General features: G+C 38.6%; 1 protein-coding gene and 1 long non-coding RNA gene across 3 annotated transcripts in view; one reads left to right on the top strand and one right to left on the bottom strand.

Annotated features, from left to right (window-relative positions):
- LOC309654371 overlaps positions 1 to 21,741 on the bottom strand; it is a 350,754-nt gene that overhangs the window by 31,027 nt on the left and 297,986 nt on the right. The window lies entirely within an intron of this gene.
- PRTG (protogenin) overlaps positions 1 to 21,741 on the top strand; it is a 130,265-nt gene that overhangs the window by 99,818 nt on the left and 8,706 nt on the right. For both annotated transcript variants that reach the window (XM_082445088.1, XM_082445087.1), the window contains 6 exons: positions 4,532 to 4,627; positions 5,661 to 5,847; positions 6,869 to 6,996; positions 10,135 to 10,305; positions 19,208 to 19,390; positions 20,811 to 20,931. In XM_082445088.1, coding sequence (XP_082301214.1) covers positions 4,532 to 4,627; positions 5,661 to 5,847; positions 6,869 to 6,996; positions 10,135 to 10,305; positions 19,208 to 19,390; positions 20,811 to 20,931 — 886 coding nt within the window. The remainder of the gene's footprint in view (positions 1 to 4,531; positions 4,628 to 5,660; positions 5,848 to 6,868; positions 6,997 to 10,134; positions 10,306 to 19,207; positions 19,391 to 20,810; positions 20,932 to 21,741) is intronic.

Below are 21,741 nucleotides of genomic sequence, written 5' to 3'. Positions count from 1 at the left end.
GGGAGGGGGAAGGGGAAGCTGGGACGAAGTGAGAGAGTAGCATGGACATATATACACTACCAAACGTAAAATAGATAGCTAGTGGGAAGCAGCCGCATAGCACAGGGAGATCAGCTCGGTGCTTTGTGACCACCTAGAGAGGTGGGATAGGGAGGACGGGAGGGAGATGCAAGAGGGAGGGGATATGGGGATATATCTGTATGTATAGCTGATTCACTTTGTCATACAGCAGAAACTAACACAACATTGTGAAGCAATTATACTCCAATAAAGATGTTAAAAAATAAAAATTGGCCCTGGTGAGGAGTGGTTTTTATGCTCCTTGTCTTGAGTTTTGAAGGAACTGGGACCAGCTCTCTCCCCTCTCTCTCATTCTCCTTCCCTCACGGGGTTTTGAGGAGGCTTGCACTGTCCTTTGTGGCTGCTCTTCCTGACTCTGCTGGTTTCCCCCTAAACCACATAGCCTAAGTCTGCTGAGTCTTGTGTAACCAAGCACCACATACGTGGCAGTGCTTGACTCAAGAAAGGCTGTAACAGGCCCTGGGAACCAGCTCCCTGTGGCATTTCACAGCGTTGATCCTGAGTGTCTGCTTTGTCCCTTACGCATCAGAGGGTCTTTGCAGAACTGTAGAGTTTTAAGACTTGTGCCACTTTGCTGTGGTACATTATTTGTGCATTTAACTGTACTTAACATATTGGTCCTAAACGTTATTCTTTTACTCTGTATCCTTAATTTTGTTAATTGTGCAGCTGTTCTCGGTTTCCTTTCTTAGCTGGTAACTTTTATTGCCTGGTAATGCTCATCTTAACATTATGTGAGGGCTCTGGTCCTTGGGTCCCCTCTTAAATTTACAAAAGTAGATGAAATTGAATTTCTAGCAAATTGATGAACAATAATGAGCCAGGTTTTTCTGGGGTCTCTGGATTCACAAACCAAAATAATACAGTGACGAGATTTTGAAATTGGACTCATTTTTAAAACCTAAGAGAGAAGTACATGGCAGATGCAGGTGACCCACAGCTCAGCTTGGCCCCCAACCTGGCACTTTTTTTTTTTTTTTTTTTTAGTGTGACGAAATGTTTATTATAAGTTCAAGCATGAATTGACACCAGAGAGTCCATACGAAAGGGAATCAATGTAACATATAGGACAGAGGACTTGTTCAGACTTCACAACTCACTAGACATCAGAATATATACATCTTTGATGAAGCCACAAGAATGTAATGTGTGTATAAAGGCTTTTATCCGTAGTGGCACTTTTTATTTTTTAAAATAGATTCTTTATAGAGCATGAAGAGTAGATCACATGTGAACAAAGGTGAATGGATTTTTCCCTTTCCTTTACATTATTTTTCCTACCAGTATGTCCTATAATTTTATTTTTTTTCTACTAAAATAATTTCCAATTATCCTGGTTCATGTTTTACTTTTTTTGTGTGGATAGAAAGGAATCTCGTGCACCCAGTGTACTCTATTTGCCTGCCTGATGGTTTGCCTCTTCCTGACCTCACATAAACTAGCAGGGGGAAGGAGCCCAGCATTGGAGACTGTTGCTCTGGCTACGTGGATGATTTCCAGGTGGGCGTCAGAAGAGCTGCCTCTTCTTGTGTTGGGCTTGCTGGCATCTGTGCTGAGTGGGTAATAGCCAGGTGCTGGCCATGTTGAGGAACCAGCTCTGTTCTCCCATCTTCTTAGGACATGTAAGCTGCTTCTTTCTGATCAACGACAACAACAAAAAGGTTAATTCTGGATTTAAAATTTAGTATAAGCAGCTCATTTTTTGAAAGAGGAAGAAGGGAAAAATGAATCAATTTTAGGGTTAAAAATAAATAACCATTCCAGAGAAGTATTTATGAAGTATTGACTGATTGTTTGCACAGTGGAAAAAAGATTAATCTCTCCACCTCTAATGATAACCCTCATCAAAATCAGCTTTCTACGAGAGTTTGCTGTATCTGTGTGTGGTTCCCTGAGAATGTGAGTTACTGTGGGCAAATTCTACTTCATTCTTCCTTTTCTATATCTCCTAATTCCTGGTGTAACACCTTATCATACTCAGGAGGCTTTCCTAAAAGTACTCTTCTAATTGAATAGAGACAGAATAAAGAAATATGTCTGAAGAACTTCTGCAGAGATCCAATTGAATTTCATTTATACCCATTCAGAAGGAGTATTTGAGATACGGAACTCAGGATTCAGTTGACTAATGAGTTCAGCAATAAGAGGAAAGAAAGAAGAAAACAGATTCAAATGAAGTAGCCATTGATCTGAACAGAAACCTTTTGAATCTTAGAATTTCAGTGCTGAACGTTAGAAATCATTTCAGTGATGAAATTCAAATGTGGTTATGTTTTCTGATAATTATTTTATAAATTGAAAATATTTCTATGTTAAAATTCATTATAAGGAGACATACTTGCTGTGACAAAGGCACATGTATTTGTGTAAATTTAAAGGCCCTGTACTTCGTCAGAGAAATAGCCACAAGTTCCTGGTTCCACTTTGTGTGACATTGGACGTGCTAGTTAATACCTTTTTACCACAGTTTATAAAATGGGAATAACATATATCTTACAGGGTTTTGTGATACTCAAATAAGATAATGTATCTAAAAAACATTTCCTATAGGATGGTCAAATGTTGTTAGTCTTCCCATCTTTCTATCTAGAAAATACAGAAATGTTCTAAGTTGTATAAATTTTTCTTCTTGTGTAATTTTGTCAAAACAGATAGAAATAAAATTTTTATATTTTAGGACATCCTTTTAATACATTTTAATATTAAATATTAAAATACATCAGTTTCAAAAATATTTATACAAATTCTTAAATTACATTGGAGAATTTAATAAACTTTACATCTTGTTTTTGGATATTAAATGTTTGAATTCAATCTAGAATTATTTTTATTATTCTAAGGGTTTTTTTTCACATTTGATATATCTATTAAGGATGATTGCTTTCCCTTGTGAAATTCCCTTGGATTTATTTATGTGTTTGTTTTATTATTATTTAGAGCAGTATAATACAGAAATGCATTAAAATTAGAAATAGACTTAGCGTATGATCCAGCAATCCCACTTCTGAGTATATATCAAAAGGAAATGAGATCAGTACCTCAGAGAGTTATCGTGAAAACAACCTCAATGCCTGTTAACAGGTGAATGGATAAAGAAAACGGGGCATATATATACAATGGAATGTTATTCAACTTTTAAAAAGAGGGAAATCCTGCCGTTTGCACAACATAAATGAACCTAGGGTACATTATGCCAAGTGAGATAAGCCAGAAAGACAAATACTACATGATCTCATTTATATATGGAATCTAAAATAGTTAAACTCATAGAAGCAGAAAGTAGAATGGTGGTTGCCAGGAGTGGGGGAAATGGGGAGATGGGTACAAAGTTTCAGTTATGCAAGATGAGTAAGTTCTGGAGATGTGATGTACAGCATGACTATAGTTATCAAAGCTGTATTGTATACTTGAAATTTACTAAGTGTATAGATCTTAAATGTTTTCACCACACATATACACACACACAAATGGTAACTAGTGAAGTGGTGGGTCTTTTAATTCACTTGATTGTAGTGATCATTTCACAGTGTATGCCTATATCAAACATCAAGTTATATACCTTAAAAATATACAACCTTTATTTAAGGTCAACTATACCTTAATGAAGCTGGGGGGAGAAAAAAGAATACATTATTTCTGAATAGTTTTATTTTTGCCCTAAGCAAGTATTACTTTATAGTTAAACGTTATCATAAGCACTTACATTTAAACGTATTTATATCATTAAACTTCTTGAATATCTTCTAAAGTATATTATTTAAAATTGTAACCACCTAATTCCTCAAAAACCTGAAAAAAATTTTTGTTTTAATATGTATGGGATGGACTTCAGTTTCTGTATTGTGTTAGTTAATGAACACCGGTAGAGGGAGCTCCAACTCATCTTTCTTGATAAATTTAGCTCTCAACTGAAAATGTAGGTTTGTGGAAAAGGGCACGCGGTGAAATAAACTTAAATAATACGTGGTTATAAACGTTTTCAAAGGTACTAAAGAATGACAACTGTAATTCTTCTTACCTCTTAGGGGGAAAACAATCTCAGTTTGATTTCCATGCTTTTAAGTTAACTACCCTCAGATAACCAAACAGAAAACTTCTATGTAGCATAACCACTTGTAAGGAATCCATCAGGCAGCCCGAGGCTTTTAAAATCAAGAATCTATGTCTGGTCAGTTGAGGAAGAGGAGGAAGAACAGTGGTGGTAATGTTATTGTTTGAAATAAGGTTAAATAAAATAAAATTTTATTAATTGGTAGATAGTCACAATAGCAATGTCATAATAAGGCTAACTGCTGAGTCACTGTGTAGAACAAGGAGAGAGAAAATTTTCATTTTACTTAGAGCTCTTATGCATTCAGAAGGTTTTTAAACCAAAATCTAGAAAGGCTGTAGAACCTTTGTTCCTATCTAGAGGGCTGGGCCTAATTATTACCTGTTGGTTTCTTTATAGACCCGAGAAGAAAATACCATGTGAGATTGCTGGCTTACAACAACATAGAAGATGGCTACCAGGCAGATCAAACAGTCAGTACTCCGGGATGCGTGTGTAAGTAAGAGTTACAGTAGCTTGTTTCACAATGTAAGACTCATACTCTTTTTTTCCCTTCTTCCTTCTTTAAATTTAAGTCTCATTACTACTTGGATACCTTGGTGGTTTTATTACTTTCATATCCTCCAGGATACCTAACATAGTATCTTGAACAAGTACATACTCAGTAAATATTTAAGTGAGATGTATTTAATTATAAGAACCTATTTTAGTTTTGCAAGGAAGAGACCATTAGAAATTTAACTGTGGGGACTCCCCTGGTGGTGCAGTGGTTAAGAATCCGCCTGCCAGTGCAGGGGACACGGATTCGAGCCCTGGTCTGGGAAGATCCCACATGCCATGGAGCAACTAAGCCCGTGCACCACAACTACTGAGCCTGCGCTCTAGAGCCCACGAGCCACAGCTACTCAGCCTGCGTGCCGCACCTACTGAAGCCCACGCACCTAGAGCCCATGCTCTGCAACAAGAAAAGCCACCACAATGAGAAGCCCATGCACCGCAACGAAGAGTAGCCCCTGCGCGCCACAACTAGAGAAAGCCCATGTGCAGCAATGAAGACCCAACGCAGCAAAAATAATTTAATTAATTAAATTAAATAAAAAAAAAAAAGAAATTTAACTGGGAAAATAACCCTGAATACCTAGAGATACTAAGTTTTCTTTTATCTCCTTTAACCTTGAGGCTAATTATTTCCTTCCAGTTGCTATTCAGTTTTATTGCTACTGAGAGCTGTTTGGTTTTATTGCTACTAAAGAGGATGTCAGTCTAGTTTTAAGTCTACTGCTGGCTTTCTGAATGTCTTCGGCTGGTAGCTTGACTTCTCTGTGCTTCTGTCTTACATTCTAAGTATTGATAATATTTGATTCCTTATCTAACTTACGGAAAAGTCGCTCAGGTTTGAATGATACATCTCTAGACCACTCTGAACCTCTGGTGGAAGAAAGACCTGAAGGGTGGGGTGTTATGATTTTACCGCTTTCTACATTAAATGTTACGCCGTGTGGTAAGCTAGCATTGTCTTTTTCAATAGCTGTTCGTGATCGCATGGTTCCTCCCCCGCCACCACCCCACCATCTCTATGCGAAGGCCAACACCTCATCTGCCATCTTCCTGCACTGGAGAAGACCTGCGTTCACCACTGCACAAATAATTAACTACACCATCCGCTGCAACCCTGTTGGCCTGCAGAATGCTTCTTTGGTTTTATACCTTCAAACGTATGTAGCTTCTATTAATGGTGGTTTTCTTTGCTCTCCTCCCCACTCACACTTCCTTCTTTACTATCTTGGGCCAACTTGAGCTTCAGCTGTAAGCATTTGTCTCAGAACTTACCTTACTCATGTTAGGGCGGGGGATTTTGCATCTTTACCATATTCAGTTCTGAAAACCGCATTTATTTTGAAATTTAATTTTCATAAATGATTCTTTGTTGTTGTTTCCCCAGCCTCATGCAACAAGATTAGACAAGAAACTATCAATATGATGACTTTCAAGTAGCTAAACTTAGCATATTGAAAGAAGGAAACAAGGCAATTTTCATGCTGGCATCAAAAAATAAAGCTAGTTATTCTGTTTGCTAGGTTATAGGTAGAAAGATGCCCATCATTATACTTTAAAAGAGTGATTTGACTTACAGTATTTCAGAAGAAATCCCTTTGATTTGAGACATTTCTACACTGTCAATTTCCTAGTTTCCTCTCAGAGAGGCAGTTTTTTTTGTTTTTTTCTTTTAATTTATTTATTTATTTAGTTAGTTAGTTAGTTTTGGCTGTGTTGGGTCTTCGTTTCTGTGCGAGGGCTTTCTCTAGTTGCGGCAAGCGGGGGGGGCCACTCTTCATCGCAATGCGCGGGCCTCTCACTATCGCGGCCTCTCTTGTTGTGGAGCACAGGCTCCAGACGCGCAGGCTCAGTAATTGTGGCTCACGGGCCTAGTTGCTCCGTGGCATGTGGGATCTTCCCAGACCAGGGATTGAACCTGTGTCCCCTGCATTGACAGGCAGACTCTCAACCACTGTGCCACCAGGGAAGCCCCAGAGAGGCAGTTTTTAGGCTTATTTCTATAATACCCAATGTAGCATTTTAATAATCAAATTAGATTGCTTTTTAATCTAAAAAAAATTTTTTTAAAGAAAATGAGGAGGTAATAAATAATAACAGTAACCTGTATTGATTGGAAATACTGACAGTCTTTTAGAAACAATGTGCTACCAGCATTAACTACTTTATTACTCATTATAGATCAGAAACTCACATGTTGGTTCAAGGTCTAGAACCAAACACCAAATATGAATTTGCTGTTCGACTGCATGTGGATCAACTTTCCAGTCCCTGGAGCCCCGTTGTCTACCACTCTACACTTCCAGAAGGTAAAGAAAGCAGCTCCCCTGTGGGTTTTATCTACATATTATACACACACACACACACACACACACACACGTGTACGTCACTTTGAAGAAGATACTACCCTGCTTGCCACCTACCAGTCTACGTGTATGTATTTATTTTGTTTCTTAACTTTTGAAGTTTCTTTTCCTTTATTACAGTAAAAATATTTTTCCCCTCAATGTATTGCACAAGCAAGTGGGCTTTAATTTAGGGTCTCTTTAGGGGGTGCTACATTTTCTAAGAACAGGTGTGCTGTGCAAGGCTGCACCCAAGTAATTTAAAATGGAAGAAAGTGAGTAACATATTTAATGATGTTAGGAGCCCACATTAGAATCTAATGTGAATGGTAGCTTGATGCTGTGCATAGTGCAGTATAGATGATACCTGATTGAGCACCAATTCTGTAGCTTACCAACGGCAGTTGCTAAAATATTTCATGTCTCTAAACCTGCATTTCCTTTTTTTAAAAATTAATTTTTATTGGAGTATAGTTGCTTTACAATGTTGTGTTAGTTTCTGCTGTACAGCAAAGTGAATCAGCTGTATGTATACATATATCCCCTCTTTTTTGGATTTCCTTCCCATTTAGGTCACCACAGAGCACTGAGTAGAGTTCCCTGTATATAGACAGTATATAGCTGTATATATACAGCTATATACAGTAGGTTCTCATTAGTTATCTACTTTATACATAGTATCAATAGTGTATATATGTTGGTCCCCATCTCCTAATTCATCCAACCCCCCCCACCCCTGGTATCCATACATTTGTTCTCTACATCTGTGTCTCTATTTCTGCTTTGCAAATAAGTTCATCTGTATCATTTTTTTAGATTCCGTATGTAAGCGATATTATGCGATATTTGTTTTTCTCTTTCTGACTTACTTCACTCTGTATAACAGTCTCTAGGTCCATCCACGTCTTTGCAAATGGCACAATTTCATTCCTTTTAATAGCTGAGTAATATTCCATTGTGTATATATACCACATCTTCTTTATCCATTCCTCTGTTGATGGACATTTAGGTTGCTTCCATGTCCTGGCTGTTGTAAACAATGCTGCAGTGAACATTGTGGTGCATGTATCTTTTTGAGTTATGGTTTTCTCCAGGTACATGCCCAGGAGTGGGATTGCTGGGTCATATGGTAGTTCTATATTTAGTTTTTTAAGGAACCTCCATACTGTTCTCCATAGTGGCTGTATCAATTTATATTCCCACCAACAGTGTAAGAGGGTTCCCTTTTCTCCACACCCTCTCCAGCATTTATTGTTTGTAGATTTTTTGATGATGGCCATTCTGACCAGTGTGAGGTGATACCTCATTGTAGTTTTGACTTGCACTTCTCTAATAATTAGCAATGTTGAGCATCTTTTCATGTGCCTCTTGGCCATCCATATGTCTTCTTTGGAGGAATGTGTATTTAGTTCTTCTGCCCATTTTTTGATTGGGTTGTGTGTTTTTTTTTTGTTTGTTTGTTTTTTTGATATTGAGCTGCATGAGCTGTTTGTATACTTTGGATATTAATCCCTTGTCAGTTACCTTGTTTGCAAATATCTTCTCCCATTCTGAGGGTTGTCTTTTCGTCTTGTTTATGGTTTCTTTTGCTGTGCAAAAGCTTTTAAGTTTAATTAGGTCCCATTTGTTTATTTTTGTTTTTATTTTCATTATTCTAGGAGATGGATCAAAAAAGATCTTGCTGCAATTTATGTCAAAGAGTGTTCTGCCTGTGTTTTCCTCTAAGAGTTTTATAGTGTCTGGCCTTACATTTAGGTCTTTAATCCATTTTGAGTTTATTTTTGTGTTTAGGTTGTGTTCTAATTAGGTTATTTTGTGTTAGGGAGTGTTCTAATTTCATTCTTTTATATATAGCTGTCTGGTTTTCCCAGCTCCACTTATTGAAGAGACTGTCTTTTCTCCATTTTATATTCTTGCCTCCTTTGTCATAGATTAGGTGACTGTAGGTGTGTGGGTTTATCTCTGGGCTTTCTATCCTGTTCCATTGATCTATATTTCTGTTTTTGTGCCAATACCATACTGTCTTGATTACTGTAGCTTTGTAGTATAGTCTGAAGTCAGGGAGCCTGATTCCTCCAGCTCCATTTTTCTTTCTCAAGATTGCTTTGGCTCTTTGGGGTCTTTTGTGTTTCCATACAAATTGTAAAATTTTTTGTTCTAATTCTGTGAAATATGCCATTGGTAATTTGATAGGGATTGCATTGAATCTGTAGATTGCTTTGGGTAGTATAGTCATTTTCACAATATTAATTCTTCCAATCCAAGAACATGGTATATCTCTCCATGCATTTCCTTTTCTCTAGAATGATGGTGAAGGTGTAGATGGTCTGTAAAGACCATTGCAGCTCTAATTTAATGATGCTGAGAGAAAACAAAGGATATTTATTTAAGTGAGCATTGGGCTGTTTTGCTATTGTTTTGGCAGTATTCCATATGTGAGGTAGTGCCCAAAACCAGCTCTTCACACCTTTAGCTCATATTGAACATGGGCTCCACTAAAATCCCAAGACTTCACTACCTTTCATAAACGTAAGGTATTAGTCTAAGATAGATATAAGGTAAAGGTAGATAAGATATGAGGTAAAGTCTGTTCTATAAATTCACTGATTCACAACGATTTGGCGAGTAACTGAATGTTTCAGTCTCAAGTATTTCTTGAGTGGCTTCCTAGATCAGATTAAATATACATTCTGTGCATTTTAGTAAGAAATGTAGTTTAGCTTCAGTACCTAATAGAGTGAGTAATGCACAGGTGCCCTGGTGGAACTGTAAACCTTTCTGGTTGTCCATGTGGCAAAACAATATAAAGAGCCCTAGAAATGCTGACAACCTTTGACTTAGTAGTTCCTCATCTAGGAATCTACCACCTCCTTTATATATTTTTAATGTTTTAAACATTATAAAAATGAAATGAGTTTTCAGATAAAGAAGAGAAAAATTGTATTTTGATATTATCACTAATGAGCTGTAAAAGCTGTGATTTTGAGATGTTTTTATAGTAGTTTCTAGTTTTTTAAACTCTTATCTGTGCCTCTCCAGGTATTTGAGTACTTAATGACCATTTTCTCCTAATAATACAGTATTTTCTACATGTGTGCACAGCACCAGCAGGCCCACCAGTTGGAGTGAAAGTGACATTGATAGAGGATGACACTGCCCTGGTTTCTTGGAAACCTCCTGATGGCCCAGAGACGGTTGTGACGCGCTACACTATCTTGTATGCATCCAGGAAGGCCTGGATTGCAGGAGAGTGGCAGGTCCTACACCGAGAAGGTATATATGATCATAATTTACCAAAGGGCATGAAAAGTAAGGTTATTAATGATAAGGAAACAAAGGGAAAGAGGGATCTAGAGTTTGTTTTGAATTTATGTTTATGAAGTAACAAATGATTAAGGATTTTAGTTTTGTTCAAAGGACGTTGGGAAGCCATCAACATACTTTAAGCATAAGCCTGATTTCACACTTCAGAAAAATCACTCTGAGTATTGTGAATAGAAGAGGTTTGGTAGAGGAGGGGTAGGGGGTAAGAGTAATGCAAGGAGACTAGGAAGTGATTGTTGCGGTCCAGGAAAGAGAATGATAAGCCCGGGTTAGGGTGGCAAGGAGTGAGACGGAAAGAAGAGGGTGGTTGAAAGACAGACAGTAAGGAGGTAAAATTAACAGGACTTGGTCACTAAGGGAGGGAGAGAGAAGGTAAGGAAGTAAGAATTGTTATAGATAATTACTAGATTTCCAGTGGTTGTGTGTCTTGCACTGGAGTAGCAAACACTGGAGGAAGACCTGGTTTAATGGAGAAGACTTTTGTACAGCTACTAAAATGGTCCACATGCAAATAAATTGACCCATATGAGTATTAGGGTCCACTTAAGTACAGGGAAAAGCTGATTAGGGCTTAGGAACACTGAATTTAAATTGTTTAATACCAATTTTATTTTGGCTGAGAAAAACTGTATTCTAGAATTTAACATTCTTACTTCATACTGTTATAATATGCCCTTTTTAAATTTTGGAAGCTTTCATTTGGACACATCTCATATGCCAATGTTTGGATGGACCATCACATAAATAGTATAATTTCATGATTTTGATACTTCTTTTAACTTTTTATTGAATTATAGTTGATTTTGATATTTTTTAAATTCAGACATGCATGCTAAGAACTGTTTTCCAGGCAATTAAAAGCTTAAGAAGGATTTTGAGAAGGAAATTTGTTTTCCATCTACATATTCTAAATACTTTACAGTGCCAGGCACTTCCACATACATTTTAACTTTTAAGGGGAATATTTACCCAGTTAAGAGAATACACTCTAAGGTCACTTAACGTGGATGTAATCAATATAACACTTTTGTAATTGTAAAATAAACAAATGGTAACAGAAGCTGGAGTTTTGATAGTTGCATATTCCTATTTTTCATTAAGCAGGTGCCCCACTAAGTAATGCTTTCCTAGTCACTGAACAGCCTGGAAAGTAATAATAAGTACCTGCCAGCAATACAATTTTGTGTTTTATCCATTATCTATTGCTACCTAACAAACCACTCTAAAACTCAGCCATTTTATTTTCTCACATTCTCTGAGTCAGCAATTTGGACTTGGATCAGCTGGGCAGTTCTTCTTTTGGTGTCTCCTGAGGTCACTCACGAGGCTCTAATCATCTCAGGGTTTCAACAGGGTGTGGGTAGCATAAAAACGGTGAGAGAATTCCAAAATCCGGGAGAGAGGGAAGAAGCCCCACATACAAAGCTTTGCAGACCTCTGCCTGATTCACATTTGCTAACATCCCACTGGCAAAACGAATCATGTAGGCAAGCCCAGACTTAGTGTGGGAAGGGACTGCCCACAGGTATGGAGAGATGGAAGCATAATTTATGCAGGGCTATTCATCTTACAGTCTGCCACAATATTCTTAAAATATATAATTCAGTTTTCATTAATTAATTCCAAAATGATTTATTGACACAACATTTGACCAAGTGACTAACCTGATTTAATGAGTGTTATATAAGTACTAATAAAAGCATTTTGATCTCAGGAGCACATACTTCCTTTGGCTCTTCGTTTGTACCTGCCTAAAAAGAAACAGTATTTAGTTTTGGTTCTTTTTAATGCATTCATTTGTCAGTTTCAGACAAGGCCCAGAAAACAACATTTTTGCCTCATTGATGGCCCAATAGCGAAATGAAATGTAATTAGAGGTTTTTACTTCTGTACAAGCCTTCCTAACTATATAATGAAGCATAGGGGGAAAAATTCTATTTTTGCCATTATGCTGCTTGTGTAAGTTTAAGAAACATTATCAATGAAGAGCTTTTGTCTTTTGTTAAATGTAGGGAACCTTTTTCATAGCTAATGCTAGTAATTCATAGAGAACAAAATAAACAGTATGAGTAAAAAGCAATTGAGTTTACTTTTTTCAGAGAGAAAAATATAAAGAGTTTGAGGGGGCTTCCCTGGTGGTGCAGTGGTTAGGAGTCCGCCTGCCAATGCAGGGGACGCGGGTTCGAGCCCCGGTCCGGGAGGATCCCACGTGCTGCGGAGCAGCTAAGCCCGTGCGCCACAGCTGCTGAAGCCTGCGTGCCTGGGGCCTATGCTCTGCAACAGGAGAAGCCACCTATGAGAGGCCCGCGCACTGCTGCGGGGAGTGGCCCCCACTCGCCGCAGCTGGAGAAAGCCCGCATGCAGCAACAAAGACCCATGGCAGCCAAAAAATTAATTAATTAATTAATTAATTATTTTAAAAAAGAGTTTGATTTACTCACTTATAAACAAAAAGTAAAGAACACACATGGCATTTAAAGAAAAAAAGAAAGTAGTCTATAGTATCTAATTTTGGCAACTTTTGGAAAAGATAATGGTGTAGAAAAATTGGGGGAAAAAGAAAGAATATCAGTATCTCATATATATCTATTAATCTTCTATACGTATTATGTTTATACACATTTATGTGTATAATTAATTCACATATTTATTGCCAAGTGGAACAAGATTTTTTTCATTAGTCAAAACATTTTAAAAATGTTCCTGGTGACCATATATTTGTGGCTAAAATGAGACATTGTAAAATGGGTTAGCAGAAATGCAGTATGAAATTATGCTTGTGTGTAATTTAAAGTGGGTCAGAAATTACAGCCTTTACCTTCCTGATATTGCTGAAAATCAGCACAAAGTAATCAATTACTTTAAAACCTACAAGGCAATGTAGGAAGTCATGCTCTACTACAGCAGTTTCTGGACTCTGTTCCTTACAGCATTAGTTTCCCAAGATCATAAAGGCACCCTGCTTCAAAAAAAAAAGTTCCATAACTAAAAAAGTTTGAGAAACATCATATACCGTTTCCTCCTATTAGAGATTGACATCGGAAATTAAAGTCCTTCAGTAAAGGAATCCATTTAACTTAATATTTACCAAATAACTTGGACTACTAATAGTAAGAACATATTGATTTATTAAATATTGAGGGATTACTATGTGCCAGGCTCTTTTCTAGGCATTGACAATACCACAGTGAACAACAGAATGTCCCTTTCTCATTGGCACTTACATCTCAGGTAACAAACAAATATATAAATATTCAGGTAGTGTCATGAGTGCTAAGAAGAAAGCTACAATAGGGGAAAGAATAAAGTGATGGAGGTAGTGGGGTAAGTTCTTTTGAAAGAAATGACATCTGAGCAGAGCCATATGGATATCTGGGGTAAGTGCAAAGGCCATGAGACAGAAGTGTGCTTGGCATTTTAGAGGAACAACAAGACGGCCAGGGAGGCTAGAGTGAGGGGAAGTGGGAAATGAGGTGGGGAGGTAGCCAAGGGAAGATCAGGTAGGCCAGACTTCCTGGACCACGGGTTTTTTTCTAAGAGGGATGGAAGACATTGATCTGATTTACATTTTGAAAGGATTACTTTGACAACCCCCTAACAGCCTACCTGAAAAATTGACTATAAGTAGGTAAGAGTAGAAATTGGGAAACCATTTACTTTTTAATTTTTTCTTTTTTTTAAAGTATATTTTATTTTATTATTTATTTATTTATTTTTGGCCACGCCATGGGGCATGTGGGATCTTAGTTCCCCGACCAGGGATCAAACCCATGCCCCTCACATTGAGAGCGTGGAGTCTTAACCACTGGACCGCCAGGGAAGTCCCTGGGAAACCATTTAATTCGCAGGTGTCTGTGTGAGAGCCAATGGCAGTTTGGCCAGAGATAATAACAAGGAAGGTAATAAGAAGCTATGAGAACCTAATTTGAAAGAATACTCTACTTGATTTGCCACAGATTGATGTGGGGTATAAGAAAAAAAAATAAGCAAAATTGGTGGGGGAAATCAAAAGTTTGGTTTTGAACATGTTACATTTGAGATGCCTCTTGGATGTCCAAGTAGAGAGGTTGAATAAGCGGTGGGAGGGTTAAGTTCACGGGAGGGGTATGGACTAGTGGTATAACTTAGGAGTCATCAGTATGGAGATGAAGCTAAGACTGTGGAATTGAAAAAAAATCACTTAGTGTGGACAGAAGAGAGCAAGGTATGAGACTGCATACTGGGACTTTTCTCCAACCGTAAAATCTTACGCTTTGCTTTTTTAAAATAAATTTATTTATTTTATTTTATTTATTTTTGGCTGCGTTGGGTCTTCGTTGCTGCACGCAGGCTTTCTCTAGTTGTGACGAGCGGGGGCAACTCTTGTTGCAGAGCATGGGCTCTAGGCACGCAAGCTTCAGTAGTTGTGGCACATGGGCTCAGTAGTTGTGGCCCACAGGCTCTAGAGTGCAGGCTCAGTAGTTGTGGCTCACTGGCTTAGTTGCTCCACAGCATGTGGGATATTCCCGGACCAGGGCTTGAACCCGTGTCCCCTGCATTGACGGGCGGATTCTTTTTTTTTTTTTTTTTTAAAGATTGATTGATTGATTGATTGATTGCTATGTTGGGTCTTCGTTTCTGTGCTAGGGCTTTCTCTAGTTGCAGCAAGTGGGGGCTACTCTTCATCGTGGTGCACGGGCCTCTCACTATCGTGGCCTCTCTTGTTTCAGAGCACAGGCTCCAGACATGCAGGCTCAGTAGTTGTGGCTCACGGGCCCAGTTGCTCCACAGCATGTGGGATCTTCCCAGACCAGGGCTTGAACCCGTGTCCCCTGCATTGACACGCAGATTCTCAACCACTGCGCCACCAGGGAAGCCCCGACGGGCGGATTCTTAACCACTGCCCCACCTGGGAAGCCCCCAGAGTCTAATATATTCTGAGAGGTTTTTTGTTTGTTTTTGTTTTTTGTTTTTAGCATGAAACAGTGTTTTATTGTATAGGTTAAAAGCATTTGTAAGATTTGATAAATCTTTACTGAGTAGTTTATAAGTCAGGGTGCTCCAGAGAAAGAGAACCAATAGGATTTGCATATGTGTGTGTGTATGTATGTACAGATAGGTAGGTAGGTAGGTAGGTAGGTAGGTAGGTAGATAGATAGATAGATAGATAGATAGATAGATAGATAGATAGATAGATAGATAGAGAGACAGATAGATAGATAGATAGATAGATAGATTAGATAGAGAGAGAGATTGAGATTGAAGGAACCGGGGCTGCTAAATCTGAAATTTGCAGAGCTGGTCAGCAGGCTAGAAATTCTGACAGGAGTTGATGTTGAAGTCTTGAGTCTGGAGGCAGAATTCTTTCCTTCTCAGGGGTACTCAGTCTTTTTTCTTAAGGCCTTAAACTGATTCGATGAGGCCCACCCGTATTATGGAGGGTAATTTGCTTTACTCAAAGTCTACTGGTTTAAATATTAATTTCATCTTAAAAAAGAAAACTTCACAGCCATATCTAGACTGGTGTTTGAGCTAGCAACTGGACACTATAGCCTAGCCACGTTGATATATAAAACTAACCAGCATAAGTACCCATTAGGCACTAAGCATTGCTCTGGACACTGGGGACACAGCAGTGAACTAAAGAGAGGAGGTCCCTGAGCCCCGTGAAGCTTGTGTTCTTATAAAAGTCTGAATGTCATTTCCAGGGTGAGTTGGGGGTGGGAGGGGCAGGCAGCGGAGGAGCTGGGGAGGTTGGGGTCTGGGAAGCCAGAGAAGAGACACGTGATAGCGTGAAGGTATGGGGTGATGATGTTAAGACTGGAGTGACAGCAGTGTGCCTGGAGTGGAAGGCGCTAATTGGAGGCGGAATGAATAGTAATTAGTATTTGGGGATGGGCACCAGCTCTTCATTTTACAGAGAAGAAAATTCAGGTCTGGAGAGGTGATATGACAAGTTCAAGAGCTTGTGACATATGGTGACATTCTTTTTTTTTTTTTTCTATAAATGTATTTATTTTTGGCTGCGTTGGGTCTTCGTTGTGGTGCGTGGGCTTCTCATTGCAGTGGCCTCTCTTGATGCGGAGCACAGGCTCTAGGCGCGTGGGCTTCAGTAGTTGTGGCACGCGGGCTCAGTAGTTGTGGCTCGCAGGCTCTAGAGCGCAGGCTCAGTAGTTGTGGCTCACGGGCTTAGTTGTTCCGTGGCATGTGGGATCTTCCCAGTCCAGGACTTGAACCCATGTCCCCTGCATTGGCAGGCGGATTCTTAACCACTGTGCCTATAAAAGCAGGGAAGCCCTGCTTTTATATTTTAAATGAACATTCCTTTGGTAACAAATGGCTCATATTTTAATATAAGTTCAGTTGGTATTTACTGAGAATTATCTTATGCAAAGCATTATGCTAGCCACCTTCAGCTGTTCACATGTGAAAAAAAATTTCTGTCCTCCAGAAAGGGAAGAGGGGAGATCAGAGGTGAGGAGGAAGACCTACTTTCATTGAGTGTATACACTTGTGTCAGACACTTGTCCATGGTAGTTCATTTAATCCTTATAATAATTATATGAGGTGGGAATTATTGCCCCCACGAGGAAAGTGAAGTTCAGTGACATGCCCCAAGTTGCAAATTACTTAATTGGTAACATGCCAGGACTTATCAACATTGATCCAACACCAAGCCTGTTACACTGTCCGGCGTGTGAAACTCCTAGTCTAGCTAAAAGTTCAGAAGCTGTAAAAGGCTGTAGACTGAAATAATCACACCAGCTGGAATTTAGACCGTTTGCTGAGAGAATATAGGGGCAGTCAGATCACTTTAATATTTGGGAACTGGTTTAACTGTGCTCATATGGGAACCAGAATGTTACAGTTTCCTTTTTGTTGTCTGAAGGAAGACTTTCTGTGGGAGAAAGGGGAGTGTGCATACGCACATATACACACAAAGCTCAACCATTTGTAATGTTTAAAGTAAGCGAAAGAATTTTAATTTCAGGTAGTGATTGGTTTTGCCAAACACTTTCTAAAATTAAATGTAAAGTATTCTATGGTAAAATGGAGACTCAGTTTATTTATATGTTGGTAAAGAAATTGAATTGTTCTTCCTTCTAGCTAATGGTAACATGTCACAGTACATTGTTGCTTTTTAATTCACCTGCCTAAGAGCAAGTGGCAGTGGAAAGACTTCCTGATTCTAAATAGGGGTCAGTGTGTTTATTCAACGATTGTGTATTCAAGTAGCTCACGCTCTTTCTAGGCCAGGTTGAAACCGGAGCACATGAAAGCAAACCGCCTTCAGCTCCTCGCACTGCCCCTGGGTTCGGCCCCCTCCCACCATGTGACCTGCAGAGGTAGCCTCTGAGTCATGGCCTCAGCTCTAAGATCACCCTGCCTTTCCCTTGCATAATGAAATATATTGTAGCAAGTGCACTAGAGTAGCCAGCTCTGAACTGGTGGTGACAGCTACCAGCTGTTGTAAGCTCTCTAAAACTATTTATTGTAAGGGTGCCCTGCATCAGGAAAAAATGAGAAGAAATTACCCCAGGGAAGCTAGGTTTCCCTGTGAATATCCACCCACAAATGCAGTGCAAGAACAACTTCCTGGTTGAATTTCTTTTATACCTGCTTTCATAACATTAGGACTAATTCCTGGGGTGGGATTCCCTTTGTAAGAAAAATACTTCAGTGCCGTGGCAGGACAAGAGCAGAAAGACGCCTCAAGAAATAGCAGTGCCCTATGAAGACATTAAATATTATTATAATATTATAATAAATATAAAAATATTAAAAAAAAAAAAAGAAATAGCAGTGCCCAAATAGGAGTCCTTCTTGGCAGTCATGCCATCAGAGAAGATACTTTTCAATACCAAATATATATAAATTCAAATGATTACTTTTGGAGAGAAGTAGATGCTAGCCAGGTTGCTGGTGATAATTTTGATAGTCTGGGGTCTCGGCCTTCAACACCCTGAGGTTCCTACATAACTTTGGCATCTTCTTGCCTGTTTATATTCAGGAAATCTTAGATAATGATTAGGAGGGTGAAAAATATATTCATACTTTCAAAAATAATTGTTGTTTCTAATTTAAGAAATAAGAGCAAAATCATCTATCACAATTACTGTAAGTGGTTTAAACATTTCTAAAAGAAAAAAAAAAAAAAAGATACTCATTGGAGTTCCCTGGCAGTCCACTGCTTAGGACTCAGCGCTTTCACTGCAGTGGTCATGGGTTCAGTCCCTGGTCAGGGAACTAAGATCCCGCAAGCGGTGAGGCGTGGCCAAAAAAAAAAAGAGTCTCACATTGGATTTTTTAAATCTACTTGTAATTGTTGAATCTGAGTTCATTGTGTTATTTTGTCTTTACCTATGTTTGAAATATTCCATAATAAAATGTTTTTAATGCTATTTGTATCCATACCTATGTAAAGAGTAAAAAATTGCATATATGTTTATATATATTTTTTGGTTAAAAAAAGTGTGTATTTATATATATATATGTATATACATATATGTATCCAAACAAAAATGCATGTTGATTTTACGAGCTACTCTTAAAACAAAATTACAGAGAAGGATTATAGGGGCAGTGTGCATGGCACAATGTTAAATGAAAACTCTAGGATATAAAAATGCATGTAGTAAATATGTACTCACACATGTATAGTACACACATACACATACACACATACAAATACACAAAAATGTTAACAATGGGAGATTGTCATTTTATTTATATTTATCTTTATTTTACAGATGTTTTAAAATGTGTTATTTTTATAATCAGAAAAATATTTTAAAAATAAAGGACCATGGTTGTGTGATTAAAAGAATAAATAAAAGATAGTTTACTTAATTTGTAATTGATATATTTATAGGGGCAATAACCATGGCTTTGCTAGAAAACCTTGTGGCAGGAAATATATACATTGTCAAGATATCTGCATCCAATGAGGTAGGAGAAGGACCCTTTTCAAATTCTGTGGAGCTGGCCGTACTTCCAAAGGAAACTCCTGAATCAAATCAGAGGCCCAAGCGTTTAGATTCTGCTGATGTCAAAGGTCTGTATACTGCCATAATCATTGATTTTCCTTAAGAAGAGAAAACACACATATTTTTTTCCAGCTCCCCTCTGCTTTATTTCTGCTCCTACCATGACCGTATCCCTAAACCCGTACTCGGCTCCTTGAATTCTCGCTGGCGAGGTTCTGGTGCTGTGGGGCTGCAGGGCGCTCTCTGCACTCCCAGGAGAACACACTGACCTCAGAACTAACCGCGGTGTTCAGACCGCTGTGTCCCAGTTACTTCTCCTCCCAGCTGTGCATCCACCAAGACAGACGAGCCACACCACCCCTGAGCTGATGGGAGCGGGCGTCTGGGGGTCTGTGGAAATAAATGGCAGTGATGGTTGTGGTGTTCAAGCTAAGAAGAGCATGGTTTTCATTAAGAGTTTTCCCCACCAAAAACAACAAACAAACAAAAACAAAAAACTCATCCTCTCCGGAGTGAAAGTTATTTCTCTCCAGAAAGCAATTGGAAAAAAATACCTTTAAAGAGCCATTCTCACTCCACTCGGTATCGTCCTGCTGTTGTGAAGGACGACGGGGCCCCCTGTGACCCAGGACTGGACACCTCCTTTTCCCCCTCTCTGGGGGAGGGGGCCTGGGTGGCGATGCAGGGTGTGGCAGGGAGAGCTTCAGATCGAGGAGATGCCAGCTGAATTCAGGGCGGGATTAAAGGCTCTTAGTTTCTCAGAGGATAGTCATTCGGTATTGTGTGCGCTTTGGGTATGGACACTGGGAAGGAGAGAGAGAAGCAAAGAGAAGGGCAGGGCAGTCGGATTTAAGCACAGGAAGGAGGTAGCCACAGTAGCTGCCATATCATCAGGGGAAGCAGAGAGCAAGGCTCATATCCGTTTCTCAGATACCTTGCTAGTCAGAGTGCCTAGAGACCAGCAGCATAAATGGCACCCGGGAGCTTGTCAGACATGCAGAGTTGTGCGTGGGCTCTACCCCAGACCTCGTGAATCAGCATCTGCATTTTAACATATCCCCTAGTGACTCTTATGCACATTAAAGTTTGAGAAGCACTGCTGTGTAAATGAAAATACGTAAATGGAAAACTAATCTTCAATATACAGATCTGCTTTTAAGGTAATATGACATGAAAGCTACCCTTTGGCCTATCAGTGAACATCTATGCCTTGTGCCTTTTAGCATTATAAATTATGAACTGATGTTCATGTTTGATATAATAATATAATACCTGGAACTCATTTAGAATCTTCAGTATGAGAAGATAAGCCAATTTTAAGGTCACTGATAAAAGAGTAATACGTCTTTTTTGCTTAGACACAGATACTGTCAAAAGTTTTCCTATGAGAGGAAGGCAAATGATTGAAAAGCTAATATCTGAGAATTATGATAAATGGAATCATTTATTTTTCTGATTGACTCTGAGTACATGTGTTTCCCCTTCTAGTTTATTCAGGCTATTACCATCTGGACCAAAAATCAATGACCGGCATTGCTGTAGGTGTTGGCATAGCCTTGACCTGCATCCTCATCTGTGTTCTCATCTTGATATACCGAAGTAAAGCCAGGTGTGTTTCCATTGCTGGAGATGTTGATGTGGTTAAAAAACATTTAAATTACAGTAACCACAGAAACAAATTGAAATCAAGTGCCTTTTAGAGTAACTGGGATTTTCCACTTTAAAATGAATGTATTATTACTTGGGTTCTTACAGCTACAGAGATGTGCTCACTTTGGAAGATTATTCTCTCGCCATTTGAAAAAAATTACTGTACCAACAAAATACTCTTAAATGAGGACCTAGTTTTCTCATTTCCTTGGTGTTTTGAGAAACACAAAGTATATCCTTTGGATTTTTAAAAAAACTAACCCACTTAATACGATGCATCTGCTGATTGAGGGATTCCTTACTGACTGGAATATTTTCATATTTAAGTAGCCTGAAATGTCTGAGTCACTTGAGAGCTCTACCCTCACCACCACAGGTCATATGTTTGGGATTCTCCAGACATGGATTAAAACAAATGTAATAACTAGGGATTAGTTCTCTATAAACTGTTGTCAGGCAATTTTATCAGTGCTTTTGACTTCAGCTAAATTCTCAGCATTCAGTGAACCTCTCTGTTTCTAACCTTTTATATTTTGGCTTTTGCTTTCATTTATTAAGGTTCTTTATTTTAAAAAATCAAAGTCAAATACACATCATTTTTAGGTAATCTCTATCACTAGACTGTCTCCATTATCATAGGTTTTGCAGAGTTTATTCTATATGTTTTTGGTACTTGTGCGTAGAAACACACTCAGAAAACATGTTAATGAAAGAGTTAGTTCTAAAGTTTTTTGTATATGGAACTGGCTTAATTTTACTGTCCAAGTTT

This window comes from Balaenoptera physalus, assembly GCF_965194825.1.
Source record: "Balaenoptera physalus genome assembly, chromosome: 2".
Lineage (NCBI taxonomy): Eukaryota > Metazoa > Chordata > Mammalia > Artiodactyla > Balaenopteridae > Balaenoptera > Balaenoptera physalus.
Note: the sequence above shows the minus strand (reverse complement) of the source record. Positions and strands in the feature narration are given on the sequence as shown.